This window comes from Chroicocephalus ridibundus, chromosome 4, assembly GCF_963924245.1.
Source record: "Chroicocephalus ridibundus chromosome 4, bChrRid1.1, whole genome shotgun sequence".
Classification (NCBI taxonomy): Eukaryota; Metazoa; Chordata; class Aves; order Charadriiformes; family Laridae; genus Chroicocephalus; species Chroicocephalus ridibundus.
The window spans coordinates 73,961,369-73,977,693 of NC_086287.1; the positions used below are offsets into that span (position 1 = coordinate 73,961,369).

The 16,325-nt window shown below is 45.4% G+C and overlaps 1 protein-coding gene across 3 annotated transcripts; it reads left to right on the forward strand.

Moving 5' to 3' along the window:
- The first annotated feature begins 1,533 nt into the window (after nt 1-1,533).
- On the forward strand, nt 1,534-10,634 carry CMTR2 (cap methyltransferase 2). Of its 3 annotated transcripts, none has more exons than XM_063334128.1 (2): nt 1,534-1,601; nt 3,510-10,634. In XM_063334128.1, exon 2 carries the CDS (start codon nt 3,529-3,531, stop codon nt 5,821-5,823), a length of 2,295 nt encoding a protein of 764 aa, XP_063190198.1. In that variant the 5' UTR covers nt 1,534-1,601; nt 3,510-3,528; the 3' UTR covers nt 5,824-10,634. The 3 variants fall into 3 exon arrangements, with proteins under 3 accessions (XP_063190198.1, XP_063190197.1, XP_063190199.1); XM_063334127.1 differs by lacking the exon at nt 1,534-1,601 and adding an exon at nt 1,917-2,359; XM_063334129.1 differs by lacking the exon at nt 1,534-1,601 and adding an exon at nt 3,242-3,273.
- The last annotated feature ends 5,691 nt before the right edge of the window (nt 10,635-16,325 follow it).

Consider the following 16,325-nt stretch of genomic DNA (forward strand, 5'->3'; position numbering starts at 1 on the left):
CCTGGTATATTCTGTGTCTGAGCGACGTGTTGCTAGGGGGTCGGTCTTGTCCCACCTCCTGGCGGTCGTGAGGCTGAAGGCTCCTCATCTTTATCAGTGTCCTTGGGGAGACTCTTTTCAGCTTATTGCACAACTTAGCTCTTCCCTTTCAAGTGTTAAAGCACACCAGATGCCTGTGATTTAGGCCTTGAGGTGTCAAAGCGCCCCAGACAGCACACAGAATACCTGTGATTTAAGTATGTGAAGAGTCGAAACATTGTAATTTTTCACCAGCCTTTAAGAAAGCCTGATTTGATTAACAAACATGATTCTATTTATTACAATTACCATGTGCAAGAGCCATCTTAAGTGTCTGCTTGTGGGTTACAGAGGCCACAGCGAACCCTTGAGGAGCATCACTGCTGACTCCAGAGACAGAGGCCGTCCTGGAGAGCATGTGCTGAGATGTGGCATCCACAGGGCTGGGAGACGATGGTGCTTTACCCTGGAGCTGCTCCTTGGTCAGCCGCATCTGGCTCTGCAGGGCAGAAGCCCCAACTCTTTAGGCAAAAAGATGCTCTGAGCTCCGGCCCTTCCTCTCCAACAGGTTGCTAGCTGGTCGTAACAAAGCTTTCTTCCTCTGAACAACCTGTAAGTATTATTGTGTTTAAGTGCTAGCTGAATAACTTCTAGAAATGTTTTTTATTTCTTTTGTAGTACTGCAGGCTGTAGTACTGCTGGGAGATGGCTCCTTTGCTCGCCCCCTGCAGAATCAAGCCAGCTCAAATGAGGAAGGCTTTTTTGGTGAAAAGCAGCCTGCTTTTTAGCTCCTGATGTTGTCCCTAAATGAGGGCTCTTCACTGGGTGTGCAAAAGCCAGTCTACACACTGAGTCAAGATATTTGTTTTTATTTCAATTCTGCAGAATTGGGTGCTGGGCATTTAACAACAGCCAGCAGCACCTCATGTTTCAAACTGCCCAATGTTTATAATGATAAAATACAGCTGATGGGTCAATAAAGATTAATTTGCCACTCCTTACTATACATATGCACCTAAGATTGTGTTTAAAACATTTAGGGAGGTTACCTGATTAGCATGTTCATTATTCACAAAGGGGTGTGTATTTTAGTGTTATAATTACACAAGGTTAGTTTGGGGTATGCTTTTGGCTCAAATTTGGTCCAGAAGTTTTATTTTTTTGTTATGTCTAAGTCAGTGACTGCAAAAGAACATGTAAGACGCGCAGTTTTGTTTTACATCCCATTCAAGGTCAGGTACCTTCTGCGATGCCCCAACCCAAACTTCTGGATAAACTTTTAACTTTGCTCTTTGAACATTGCTGTGACTGACATGGCCTTGAAGTGACCTGCCTCCTGCCCTGCCCCAGCAGCCTTCGCTTGGCCAGCGTGGGGCCTCGTTGCTCTCTGAACCCCCTCCCATTAGTAACAGCCATGTTGTGTCACCCCAGACCTCCCTTTGCTGAAATTTATTTAAAAAAAAGAAAAGTAAAAGCCCTCCTGGTACGGGGTGGGGCCCGCTGAGGAGAGGGCAGGGCGGAGGGAGCGGCCGGGGCGAGGCCGCGGAGCGAGGGGGCTGGGCCTTCCTCGCCGCCGCCGCCGGGTAAGAGCGGGGGCTCCTCTAGGCCGCGCGGGAGCCGCGGCCTCGCGTAGCGAGCGGGCGGCGCGGGGAGGCGCCTCGGTCGGGTGGCGCCTCTACGCAAGGCCGGGACGGAGGCGGGGCGGACGGGCCGCGCTGTGGAGCGGGGCGACGGGCTGTACCGCGGGAAGGGGAAAGCGGGTTTTCCCTGGGGAGCGGCGCCCCTGTGAGCCCCCACCGTGTGGCGGGACGGGCTGCCGGGAAGGGCCGGCCCTCCGCCGGCGCTGGGGTGTGTGAAGGGCTGCGGGGTGGGGAGGAGCCCGGAGCTCTTCGGCAGGTTTGAATCGAGTCCAGGTCGATGGGGACTGGAAATGATTGCACAAAAGAAAAAGCCTGTTTCCTTGTTATGCTTTGGAGGAGAGCTGGTTTGGGGATTTGCTGGCGTGAGTTGTAATTAAAATGCCATGCTCACAGTTGGTATTTAAAAATGAAGTAAAACTAGTTCAGGCCACAGTGGCTGTGCTGTGTTTCCCTCTGTTTTCCCCTTCTTCTCAGCACCCATAGTGAGAAATGACTGGATTAAAGCGAAAATACATCTGCATAAAGGAAAGTGAAACTAAATGTGCTTGCTGGAAGGCGGTCAGATTGGGGAAATGAAAGATGAAATGTCATCTGTGTGTATATAAGGACGTGCCGCTCCTCAGCAGGCTGGTGGTTACGAGAGGAGACAGCTGTGGTCGTGGGGCAGTGGCCTGAGGTGCTGCGTGGATTCAAGGGGAAGGGTAAAGTGTTTAAGTTGGCCATACTTTGTGTTGTCTGCTTCCAAAGTTTCTCGACCCTTTCAGTTTTAATCTGATACTTTTTTCCCACAAAACTTTTTTGTTATGCTTGAGATAATTGTGTTTTGCTTCTGAGGGAATGGGATGGTTTGGGGGATGGTTGAAATGATAATGCTGATGGATTTCCTGTTTCTTGCGGTAATTTTGATTAAATTGTTTTGCTTAAATGAACATCTTCATTTTGAATAGATTGCTGGCTGGCTGATTTCTGGTTAGCGAACCAAACTTCTGCCCTGCGTGCTTCGTGCTGTGCGCTGAAGCAGATGGCAGCAGAATCGTCAGCTCGGTGCGGCGTATGCTCCTGTTAGTCTGTGTCTATCCACGCAGAGCACAACACTTTGCACTACATCCTACTTTAACATCACGCACGAGTTAGCATTGACCACGGACGGGAGAAAGTCTCTTCTCGCTTTGGATTTATCACTGTTTTTCCAGTAGGGAAAGCGAGGCATAAGGATTTGCAGTGGCCTGGCAGAGAGCTGCAATGCTTGAGCACAGCAAAGGGGTTTTGCAGGCGAGCGTTAAACCTCTCTGCAGAGTCTCTGCAGCGTAGGGGCTGTTACCGGGGCCTGCCAGCTGTGAGGGGCTCTCCCAGCATCGCGCTGGGTGGGGTGGAAGAGGTGTGAGGGTTAGCTGTTGTCTTTAAGGTCCCTTCCAGCCCAGACTATTCTATGATTCTAAATACTGCCATAATCAGATGAAAAGATTTCTGGGCCGCTTGTTTAATTTGTGTAGCTTGTGGTATGTTCTCTTTTGTGGCTGAGAGAGATATTTGTATTTAGCTGTTTAGACCTGAGTGGAGTGTTCAGAGGTCAGTGAAAAGCCAAAGCAGCAGCCAACTTTTCTTCACTTTCTATGTAAGTAGCACGAAGGGTGCTTGAACCTGTGAACCTCCTCATTCCCAAATAGCCTTATTCAGGGTAGTCCTCGCTTCTTTTTTCCTTGTGGGTATGTGATTCTGTGAAACATTTCTCTCTCTCATTCTAGAATACAGCAGAAGAGATTTTTATTCAAAAAAAAAAAAAAGCTTTGCTTATTTATATACACTTATGATCAGAGTGACCCTTTTTCTTCTCCCCTGCTTGTCCTCCAGGTTGTGAATCAATCCAAGAATGAACAAATGTAAGAAGCCTTACGTTGACCAGACTACAAACCTTGAAAAGTTCAGTCCTGAAATTCTTTCTGAAATTGAGAAGCTCTTTGCAAAGAAGTTTACTTACACTAAGCCTGTGAATAACGAATGGAAGCTGCCAGATCCCGGTGACGCTTTTACATGCGATCACGAGGAAATCAACTCGCTCCTGGCTCTGAAGGACTCGATGAATGAAGTGAAGAATCAACTGAGCGATAAGAACCTGGATGAATGGCATCAGCACACCTCGTTTACCAATAAAGCAGGGAAAATAATTAATCATGTGAAGAAATCTGTGAACGCGGAGCTGTGCACCCAGGCCTGGTGCAAGTTTCACGAGATCCTCTGCAGTTTTCCTCTTCTCCCCGAAGAAGCTCTTCAGGGCGGAGAACTGAATTCTGTCCACCTCTGCGAAGCTCCCGGAGCTTTTATAGCCAGCCTCAATCACTACTTGAAATCCCACCATGTCCCTTGCGACTGGAATTGGGTCGCTAACACTCTAAACCCCTACCATGAAGCAAATGACACCCTGATGATGATCATGGATGACCGTCTTATAGCAAATACGTTGCCTTGGTGGTACTTTGGCCCAGATAACACTGGTGATGTGATGACGTTGAAACATCTAACTGGACTTCAGAACTTTGTAAGCAATATGGCCACAGTTCACTTGGTAACTGCTGATGGCAGCTTTGATTGCCAGGGAAACCCAGGTGAACAGGAGGCTCTCGTCTCACCCCTTCATTACTGTGAAACAGTCACCGCTTTAATGATCCTGGGCACTGGAGGATCCTTTGTTTTGAAGATGTTCACGCTGTTTGAACACTGTTCTACCAATCTGCTCTTTTTGCTAAACTGCGCTTTTGAGGAGGTCCATGTCTTTAAGCCAGCCACTAGCAAAGCTGGAAACTCGGAAGCCTATGTGATTTGTCTTCGCTATATGGGCAGAGAAAGCATTCATCTGCTGCTTTCTAAGATGATACAGAACTTTGGAACAGAAATGGTCAACAAAGCACTTTTTCCCCAGCATACGCTACCAGAATCTTTTCTTAAAATACACGAAGAGTGTTGTGTGTTCTTCCACAAGCGCCAGGTGGAGACCATCTCTGAGAACCTCCATCTCTTTGAGCGCATGGAAGAAGCGGAGCAGGCGAAACTGAACAAGTTAAGAGACTGTGCAGTAGAGTTCTTCATGCAAAGACTTCATATGAAACCCATTGCCAGAAGTAACTGGCTTGTCAAGAAATCTCAGACCGGTTGCAGCATGAATGCAAAATGGTTTGGGCAAAGAAACAAATATTTTAGTACGTACAATGAAAGGAAGATGCTGGAAACCCTCACATGGAATGATAAAGTGGCAAAGGGCTATTTTAATCACTGGGCTGAAGAACATAGTTTTAATAATGCTGGTAAAATGTGCATCTTGGAAGGATCATCTTCTAACCTGGAGTGTAGCTTGTGGTACATCTTGGAAGGAAAAAGACTACCGGTGGTAAAGTGTTCTCCATTTTGTGATGGTCAAGTCTTGGAAAATCTTAATGAAGCTATGAAAGAATTGGTGGGGGGGAGGCTGAAAAACAAACAAATGCTGCAGACTTGTCACTCGTGTGAAGTTCTTCCTGGGGAACTGATGTTGGCAGAAGTCTCCGATCTTTCCAGGTGTCATCAGGAAGTCCTAAATGAAAGATGCAGTGACCACTTCAAGTGCCTTGTGGTGGGCTTTCCATCCCTCTGTGATACTGAAAGCCAACCTGGTATGGAAGTAAAGCTTCTGGACTCGGCCACACTTCTGGCTTTCAGCTTCTCTTTGCTTTATGATGGAGAACCAAAGTACCAGCAGCAGCTTTTGGAGCGTGTTCTGCATGCGTTGAACCAGCTTACAGTGGGAGATGCGTTGATTTTGCCTATTCTCTCTTGTTTTACGCGCTTCACAGCTGGCCTGGTCTTCATACTGCACTGCTGTTTCAGATGCATCACGTTTGCTTGTCCGACCTCCCAGGAGCTCTTAAGGACTAGTGCCGCTTTGCTGTGCGTTGGCTACCGAGGCCTCCCGAATCTGGTTGTTGAGTATCTGCAGCACCTGAATAAACTAATGAGCTCTTTGTTAGACACGGACTCTCCCCAGCAGGTTTTGCAGTTTGTGCCCATGGAGGTTCTCCTCCAGGGCAAGCTGTTGGAGTTCTTGTGGGATTTAAACACAGCCATTGCAAAGAGACAGCTCCACTTGATTGTGCAAGCCAAGCAGCAGCAGATGACTAGCAATATTTCACTTTAAGATAATTCTAGAATCGAGCGCGTTGCTGCTGCTAGACCTTGTTTCACAGGCAGGTAGCAGGTGATAAAAACATTGTTAATGTGAAGGTAACGTTACTGTAAAAGCTTGGTGTGACATTGTTAGCCTTGGGAGGATGTTTTGAGCTATTGGTGCCGCTTGTGCCATATTGGCTGGTCGTCTGGGAACCTGAGGCTTAATCTCAGGTGTGGGGGACTTGGAAGGGACACTGACTGAGGGGGAGAAACTATTTCTCCTCTCTCACAGCTCTCCCTGAGCAAATTTCTATGCGTACCACCTGGGTCAGAGCTGCGGCCTTCATGGTGAGAGGTGTTACGGTGCTTTATACCTGTTACATTGGACCAGATGATGGGGGACCCTTGTTGTGTGACGTCAGCCCTCTTCTGCGGAGCAAGATGTGGGGGTTTTGACACACCTGCGTCCTCTCCCTGGGTTTGTAGAAGCTGAAATGTTGAAGTTTGGGCCAGAACACTCAGCAGTTTGGGAAGCCTGACAGAAGACTTGAGGGATGAGCATCTTGTGAGCAGACAACTGTCTTGCAAAGGCTGGGTTAAAAATGACTGCCCCTAAGCAGCAGCAGAGGTGTCCAGGGAAAGATGCTCTTCGCTTTTAATTTTATTTATGCAAACAGCAGCAGGCTGTATGGTTTTTGACAGGTTATTGTATAGCTTTGCCTCCCCATCAATGGATGGGCTGTTGTAACTTTATTTTTAAGTGGGTCCTCCTTAAAATAATTTGAGACTCCTGAGTGAAAGTGAAGACTCGCATCTATGGCAGCGGCTAATAACGAGGAACTGCAAATGTTTTTCAGGCTAAAAACATGATCATGCACAGCTTTGTGTATAAGAAATGCTTTGGGTACCGCTGGAGGAGCATTAAGCTGAAGAAATAATGTGATAACTTTGGGAAAGTATGATTAAGATTTCAGTTCGTTCCCCTTAGGGATACAAATGTTGAAATTGGTAACGGACTGTTCCTTTAAGGGAGTCAGATTTTATTTTCCATATTGCTCCTTGGAGAGCTGAATTTTGAGGCCTAACTTGTGTGCATTAACATTTAAGTTTGTAGTTTAGATGGAAAAGCCTGCTCAGAGGGAGAAATGATGTTTAAAGGAAAAATGGCTTTGCTGATGATATGTGCAAGGACTTTTAGAAAAAGGCTGAAAAAGTGGAGTTAGAAGGAAAATACAGTCTGATGAATTGCCAGTCACCTTCTGGAAGCACCTCTAATTACATAATGTGGGAGCTTGAAGGGTAATTGATTACTGGTAAGGGATTAAAAGCACTGATGAAAAACTGTTTTGTCTGGGGGCGCTGCACATTCAATAGGCTTTCTTGCCACCTTGATCGGGGCAGAGTGGAATGCCTGTAACAGTTCATTTTTTTTACTTAAGAATTTGATAGGTGAATGAGTTGATGGCTCAGGTCTGACTAATTCATAACATGTTGTAAAAAAAAATATTGCCTTACACAGTTGGACATAAATAGAAGCAGCCTAAAGAAAAGCTTCTGGGATTGGTCACTGTCCATTTTAATTTACTTAAATGAACTTGCTCTTTTTGCTGTGAGCTGAGTCATGCTTCCCCTCTCAGACCAGGAAGGAAAGGAACAGAGGCTACAGACTGGGAGATACGTGCACTAAGAGCTTCTCCCGTAAATCAGTTTTGAAGCTGTGAACTCAAGAGTGCAGGCAGGGCCGCGGATGAATTTCATCGAGGATTAAAAAAGAAATGCGGAAAACCAGAACAAAGAAGGGGGGGAAAGAAATATTGTGGAAGAACGGATGATGAGACCGTATCAAAGATCACCTGTAAAAGCCTTCTTTCTCTGAAAGGAAAAGCAGGCTAAAGATACTGTCCACCAAAGACAGCCCTCTGTCTCCGCCACTGTTTCAGGGGCGATTAATGTGTCTGAAACTCCCTCTGAGCTGAAGCATTTGGAGAGACTCCTCTTAAAGCAGGGGTAAATGAGATATTTCAAGTGCACGGGTGTGCTTGCACTGTGGTATTCTGCCATGGAAGCACGAGTAGCCGGAAGCATCTCATCTAGTAGGTACTTAAATAACTTGGGTTTTTCCTTACTAACATCAGTCAAAGATTTTTTTTTTTAAATTATTATTTTATAGGTGACGTAAAATCTTGAGGTGACTGGCGGACTGTGAGAGAAAATGCATTTATTTTTTTTTTTTCAGGCTTTCCTCAGTCTGTTCTGTACGCCTGAGGAACTGTGCAGACTTACTTGAGATTCCTCCTATCCCATCATTCCCTGCATCATCAGTGTCCTTTTTTTTTTTTTTTTTCATTTATTTTTAGGAGAAAACATTTTAGATGGCCACAAAGCTTTGGGGGAGTTAAGACTGTATGCTTTGAGGTATACTAGACTGAGCTTGTGGGGAAACAGAATCCATCTGTCTGGAAGTACCCCAAAAAACTGTGCAAGCTCTCCGGTGGAAAGCTGGATCTCTAAAGCGAAGGAAATCCAGTGTGCTGTGGATCCTGATGCCTGATTTGCTCTGGAGCTTTTTTTGTTTGTTGGCAGACATGGGGAGATGACAGGAGAGATACTTTGACAGTAGCTTAAAAGAAAGGACGTGCTTTGGGAGGGGTCTTTTTTATTATGGTTGTTGTCTTAATGGCAGGAGTTTCAAAGTTAGGAATGACACTTGTCCTTGTAATTGTGAGAATCCTGCATTGTCTGGGCTGTCTTCAGACCAAAGGCTAGTTTGAGAGAAGTGACACTTAATTTCTGTTGTGACTTTTGGAACATGTAAGAATGCACGGGAAGAATGTATTAACCTTTGTGGAGAGGGTGTGATGACTCCCATCTTCATCGAGGCTGTCAGGTTTTGGCCAATTTGATTTGATTTTTGGGTGACGCCGGATGAAGTGTCTCAGTATCCTGGCTGCTTTTAAGTTGTGTTTTGTTTTTTTTTTTTTTAACCTGTTTGAAGATGAACTGGGTATTGGCTTTCATAATTAGGAGCTCCAGGTTTCACACAGGGGGAAAATCGAGGGGGTGGAGAGAGAAAAAGTTGATTATGATGTGATGGAGATTGATGCAAGCGTGAGGTAAATTTAGTTTTGCAGCCCTGCTGTTGCAGGCTTCCAATGAAGGGCCAATGTTTAGGCCCAACGATTAGCTATGAGGTACGTTATTTCTCTGAAACTTCTTGGTTCTTTTGTTGTAAGCCAGCATAATGTTTTTGAAATGAGTTGTGTGAGGGCTGAATGAATTGGGTACTCCACTAAGTGAAAATGGCGATTTATTTTATTTAAATTGAGTTCCATTAAAGTTAAGAGACTTGCTACTTATTTTTCCTAATCTTGTATTGTATTTAGATTCACTTGGATGTGCACAGATTGTATGTGTTCTTGCCGCTGGCTTTCCAATTTAATTTCTACAAAACATAATGAGATTTACGGTATGAAATCCGTTGGTCTATTAAAGTGGTACTAATTGGTGTCTATTCATCTTAATTTAAGCTGGATCTATCAAATTACTAGTTGTAAAAGTAGAATATGTAGCAGAATTGTATTCTGTTAGGAAAAAACAACTTGGGACTTAACGGGAAGAGATTAATATTGCCTGCCTAGAAAGTAGGAGAAAAGATAAACATACCTTGGTTTCTGGCCATGCTTTAGGATGCAGAGTAACATGGAATCCTTGATTCACTGGGGGCACGGGTTGACCAGTAAGTCAAAGCCTCAGAGCCTTGTAGCCTCCTGTTATCATCCCTAAAAACTGTCTTTTCACATCTCTTTAATTGATGGTTGATTTTCAGCATGTTAATTTTGAGTGGGGGAAATCCTGCCTAACTTGTCTCACCATTTTGGGTGGTATGAAATGCGTTTGTTTATCGGTACTTGTCCGCATTTCCCACTTGTAAACCAGAGCCTCTAAATTTCAGTTTGTAGCTTTTGAATATCAGGTTCTTGGGTTTTGTGGTTTTTGTGTTTTTTTTTTTTTTTTTTAGCACTTCAGTGAGCGCGGGCTGAGATTAAAATTTCCTTGCCAAAGTCTGGTAATGGTTTTTCCACCTCATTCGTGCAGCTATTTTCATGACTGCCATGCTGATATCCTTCGTTCCACTTCTTTGTGCACTTCAGTCACTTGACAGAGGGATCGAATGGAGCTGTTTATGCCAGAAATGCGCTCAGCCCGTGGCTCTTCATTGCTTGCTCTTTAGGCAATAATTTGGATCACCGTCGAGCCCTCTCTTGTGACTCGTTATGGGTCCAGGGCTGATTTCAAGTCTTAAGAATGAAATTTGCTAAAAGAATTAGCCAGTGGCTGTCGGCTCCTATAACAAGAAGGATTTTTAGGAGATGTTTAAATGTAGGAAACTTTTCCACCAGCCAGGAGACGCCAGTAGAAGATGCAGCTGACGGGATTTGCTAGAATTACCTTGCTAAAAATTCTTAAAAAAAAAAAAAAAGCTTTGAGGCATAACCACCTGAACAAACAGTTTACCAGTTGGGTGCTGCCTTTCTTGTACACACGGGTACGCTCATGTTTGCACGCGTGGAAACCCCCAGGATTGTACAGCCTTGAAGCTTTTGCTTTGTGACTAATCCGTGTGTGCTCTTGTTTGGAAGGATGTATATATGGTTTTTTTTCGAAGTAGATGAAGGGATGTTGGTTTACACGGCTAGTGCATATTTTCATTTGGTCTGCAAATGAGTGTTAAGAAGACCTTTTTTTTTTTTTTTAAAAAAAAAGGAAAGGAAAATAAATGTTATTTGGAGAAAATAAAGTATTTTATTTTAGGTTTTAAATGTTGCTAATTATGTGTTTCTTTACCCAAACATGGAACAAAACAACGAAGAACAACAGGGAGAAGTCTGGGGAGGTTTAATATTTCATTTTTTTGGAGCCACGGTTCCCTCATCTTGCTGTTTGGATCCTTAATGAATGAAGGATACAGGGCCTGCTCCCTGGGGAGGGGTGGGGTGGTTGCTTCTTGCTCTTTAACTGTCTTTACCTTTGCAGCTTACCAGTTCAAAGAGAGAGAATTCAGCTGCGGACGTGGTCAAAGCAGTGTGTAGGAGGGCCTCCTTTGCCCTTGTCACCGAGCTTTACGTCCCCTCGCGTGGTTGCTGTAACCTACTTTAACAGCAAGGATTTTGTCTTGAGGATTGTCGGTTTCTCCTGGCTGTGACAGCCGCGCTGGTAGGACAAGGCTGTTATACACTGTACTTTTGTCTGCAAAGTCTACTATTAATCCTTACCCAAATGTTTTCGTTCTAAGTGCTTGCCTTCCCTGAATGGTGTTATTAAGAAAAAGCAGTGTGCCATATTCCTCAGGGTTGGCTCCGTGGTGCTGACAAGGGTTCCAGCTGATTGTCTTTGGCTTGGCTGTCCCATTTGTCTTGAGACTGCTTGCTAACTAATTTTGATTGCAATTATTAATGCTAATGTTTGGGTTTGTTTTCTTCCCCCCTCGTTGCCTTTCTCTTTGGAAGCGAACTCCAAATCAGAGTGCTGGGGAAGATCATTCTGTGTGCTAGAGGTATGCGATGGCACAAGAAATATATACTGTTCAGATACCTTAATTTCCTTCTAGCTGGTAGGAGTGTGTTGGGGAAATCTTTAAACTAGAAGCGCTGTTGAATCTATGCGGAAATGCAGGGTGGTGCTGTCTTGCTTGATTTCGGTGAAGGTCTAGGCTGTTAAGCATTGGCTGTTAATGTCAAAGTGGACTTCAGGGGATGTCAGGACTTTGGAAGTGAATGGTCTTTGAAATGGGGGGCTGGGTTGGAAGAGCCTGTTAGGATTGTCAGGTTGATCTTGGTGGAAAGTGGTTTTACTGAATTATAGGGAAATGCTCATGCTCAGAGCTGTATTCAAACTCATAAACAAGTCTATGAAATGTTTGCATTCCCAGCATAACAGTATAAAATCAGTGCCTAAAAACATGTGAAATGGCAGATTAGAAAGTGAAGGGGAAATGTAGATGTCTTCATTTTGCTGCTACAGACCTTAAAAGCTGCATATGTGACTTCTTCGGTCCTTAAAGTCAATTTAGGCACTACATTATGTTGATTATAAATCTTATTTGAATTTTGATAGAGCTTAATATGCTAGCATACCTGCCAGTTCTTGAATTTAAATAGTTGGTGTTGAAAGCTGAGCCAAATCACTGAGCACAAAGCAAATCAGTTTTCTCCCTGGCTGAACAGATATTTAGCAAATTCTCTTTTATTGTGTTAGTCAGGTCCTCAGCGAGACTTGGGACATGAAATTTTACCTGTAATACAACTCATGTTTGAACTAGTGCACCACAGTCGGTGGCCCCTTTTATTAAAACAATATTTTTCCTCCGTAGGAAACTCGAACGCATCTGTTAAAGTGCATCTTCATAATGCCTTATTAAATGAGGTTGACTGTCACTTGTTGGCGAATAGATTTATCTAAATTGGGGGATAGCGGAGAGGAATGGCTGTCACTTGTTGGCGAATTGATTTATCTAAATTGGGGGACAGCGGAGAGAAGTAGTGGATCAATATTCAAATCTTATTTGTTGCTGAAGGCAGAGATCATTATCTGTGTAGCGAAGAGATGAATGGATGGTTGCTGCCCGGTCTAAATGAAAGCTCATGCGGAGGTACCCCTAGGTCCTAAGCTGTCAGGTACCTGTGCCGCAAAACAATTGAGCCAGTTGGTAATGAAACCTCAATTAGACTAAGGAACGAAGGGGCTGTGGTGGCGAAGTGCCTTAATTTAAGTCTCAAGAGAGTTAAGGTGATTAAATACTTGCTTTATAATCAGTTGACTGCCCCGGGTTGATGATGGAGCACAACTCAGCGCTGCTGAGTTGAAATGTAATGAAATCTGTCTTGGGGTCACAATTAAACTCAGCTCCAAGGTGGCTGCTGAATAGCTACACGCTCCCTCGAATAACGATGCTCTCTGATGGACGAGCGTTTGGCGGAGGAGCGGGGGCGCAGGGCAGGGCTGCTGCTGCTGGGGACATCTGAATCCACGGGGGACGTCTGAGCTGCTGAGCTCCCTGCCCTCGTTACTGCCACAGTGCCGATGGAAGGTACCCAGCGATGTAACTTGAATAAAACCACTCCGCAAGTTGCGCAGGACAATACGTAGAGCTCTGCATGGAGTAGATGAGTAGTTTGGGATCAGTGCGCCTAGACTGGGATGGCTGTAAGACTCCTGGCTGGGTAGAAATGGTGATGTTCAGCGGTGGAGGCTTGCTGTCGCGCCTGAAAAACGCATTGCAGCCCTGCACCTCTTAGAACTGGTGTTGAGTGTTAGTGCCAACTGCAAGGGACCCGGATCCATACCCATCCAGTATGCTTACTGGGAGTAAGAGGAGAGCTAGTTCAAAAACTTGCCTCTGCCCTGCGGGATCGCCCTCAACTAGGGTGAGCTGGCACTTTGCGTGGAAATACCGGAGCAGGCTCGGTGTTTAATAACTGTCAGTACTATGGCCTCAACTATAAATCACAAAGTAATTGATTTCAGGCTGTTAATGAAATTTAGATTTATAGAGAAGTACAGTTATGCCTAAGATGCACAGTTTATAGCACTGGTGCTGAATAAAACCTAAATTGGCTTTGTTTCCATTATGAAACAGGGTAGTATAAGCCCATAAATTTATATTCATGTAAGTGGTTTGGTTCTTTAATTAGGTGAGTAGTTTTGTGAAAGTTCTGTACTTAAATACGTTTTTCAGACTTGGAAACCTGTTCAAAGCTCTGGATATTGTCCAGCTTTTGGTTCCCGCACCTTCCATGTGGATTGAGTATCACTGCTCTGCATCAGAAAACGGAGACCAGATCCGCACTGTACTCGAGCAGACATCCGAGGGGCAGTTTGAGGAGGAAGAGGACTGAACTCCAGCGTGAAGTTCAGTCTGATGCGTTTTTCAGTGGGTCACAGAGGGGTCAGGATGACTGTTGCCCCTTAGGCTGGATGCTGGGACAGTGGGGTTTGCTAAAGTGGAGCTGGCACAGAAGTTACAAGCCTGTTCTGAGTCCTCTAGTGTGATCCTGGAAAAAAAAAATTGTTTAGCATGTGTAACAGGTTTGGGGCCAAGCACATGTACTGGCTGAGAACCACCTATTTAGCTTTCAATAACGGACTTTACTCATCACACCACTCTGTGCAGTTTTGAAGTGACCCGAACTGCTTCCTGAAGGAACCTGCCACAGCAGCCGTCTCGGGAGCATGAGTGGAAGTAATGAAGCAGTAATTAGCAATTAATAAAATGTGGTGAAACTTACAATTTTAATAACTGCTGCGCTGGCCTAGAGCGCTGGTGCTGGAGTGAAGTAGTCCCTTGGAAATCTACAACTCTGAAACTTAATTATCATAATTTCCTCCAGACACCATCTGCTCTTAGAGCCAACTCGTATATTTATTTTTTCCCCCCGAAGGTAGATGAGGCTTTAAAGACTCCACTTCTGTGGCTTTTTGCAGCAGAGATTAAATTGAAGCTGGGATTAAGATATGGGGCTGGGAGATGGCCTTTGTGGCTGATATATCATACAGAGACCGGGAGGCCAAGGTTCTGTTAAAATAGCCAGCAGGGTCTCAGAAAGGTGTTCAGATCTAGGAGGAACTGGGGAAAACGTGGACAGAACCTCCTCTGTAGTTTGCAGAGGGTTTCGTCTTGTTTCCAGAGGGAGTACCAATGGAGAGCATGCTGTCTGTATGCTCCTGTCTTCCCCATCCCTCCTCAAGGCCTTCTGAGCCATGTCTGGAAGATGCCAAGTTCTTATAGAGATAACGTGATAATGAAAGGCATTGCGAAGTAACCCTCCTGAGCTGAAGTTACCTCTGGATTACTAACAGCAGGCAAGGCCCAGAGTCGGAGGCCGATAATTCTGTTCTGAGGGAGGAGGACGCCCGCAGTGGTGGTGATGCCCAGTGGTGAAGCAGCTTCCTTCTCAGCTCTGTTGTGTTGCTTTGCTTTCCCAGCGCCGCGCCGCTTCATGCCTTGCTGAGCACTGTGAAGTCATCTCAGGTCAGAAGCCAAACTACATCCCCGCTCCTCGCTCTCCTAAAGAAGAGCCTGAAAAATGGTCAGATCAGGAAAACAGCCAGACACCACCTGCCTTCCCCTCAGTCCCCACCATGTTAATCGTTGATGGCAGGAGGAGCCAAGAGCAAGTCAGGAGTGTCAGGTTAGGCTGAATTATTATTATTTATTTTGTTTGTTTTCAGCTACAGGAATGCCCTATGGACTTGAACAGAGCAAAACGCTTTTCAGGCAGCAAAGGTGAGAAAATGGGACGTGGGAATTTTGGAAGACACAAGTGCAATTTTAGACGTCAGTCGTTTCCACTGAAGGGTTGTATTAAGGACTCAATTTTGTCTTGTGTAAATCAGTTTTAATTAATAGAGCAGATGCACCAACAATGCATGCGGAAATGAAATGGAGGTGAAAAGAAAAGAGGCAGCTGGTGCTAGGGGATGTAAATATTTGCTTTTTGGGAAGTGAAGCTCTGCAGAAACTTCAGAGATTCCATTTCAAATTCAGAAGCCTATTTCTTTTGCCTGTGGAGAGATATATGGAGCAGAAAAAATTAGCTAAACCATAATGCTTTGTTTGATTCTAGCGCATGTGATGTAAGACGCAGAAGGCTTTGGAATAGGGCCAAGACGTGGAATCTTGGTTCCTACTGAAATATTAAGGCCTAGCATCTCTTGGTGCAAGACGCATTAATTTCGGAGGAGCTGTCTTTATGCCAAGAAGCCTTTCCAGGTCTCTGCAATAGAGTCTGGGGTGATAAGCACGGTAATGTGCTCATTTCTGTCCCCCTAAAGCAGGGCAGGGTGCTGTGAGGGGCCTCGCTGGCAAACCAAGGGGAATTGGTTGGTACATCTGAAAGCTGCTGTTGAGGTTGTGCGGCAGGCGGGGATGGGGCCTCCGACCTTCATGGAAAACTGAGGGTTAAAAAACGCAAGGCATGAATTGGGGCTTTATGTGTTTTGATGGGGCCCTCCACAGGTCTGCTGTGTTACTTCTGAGGACTCTGAACTGCAGAACAGTCATAGAATCACAGAATAGTTTGGGTTGGAAGGGACCTTAAACACCATCTAGTTCCAACCCCCCTGCCTTGGGCAAGGACACCTCCCACCAGACCAGGTTGCTCCAAGCCCTGTCCAGCCTGGCCTTGAACACCTCCAGAGATGGGGCAGCCACAGCTTCTCTGGGCAACCTGGGCCAGGGGCTCACCACCCTCACAGCAAACAATTTCTGCCTCAGATCTCAGCTAAATCTCCCCTCTTCCAGGTTGAAGCCGTTATCCCTTGTCCTATCACTACACGCCCTTGTAAAAAGTCCTTCCCCAGCTTTCCTGTAGGTCCCCTTCAGATACTGGAAAGCTGCTACAAGGTCTCCCCGGAGCCTTCTCTTCTCCAGGCTGAACCCCCCCAGCTCTCTCAGCCTGTCCTCCCAGCAGAGGGGCTCCAGCCCTCCCAGCATCTCTGGGGCCTCCTCTGGCCCCGCTCCAACAGCTCCGT

What these genes read in the sequence shown, in the direction of transcription:
- CMTR2 (XM_063334128.1), top strand. Translation starts at nt 3,529, where the DNA reads ATGAACAAATGTAAGAAGCCTTACGTTGACCAGACTACAAACCTTGAA.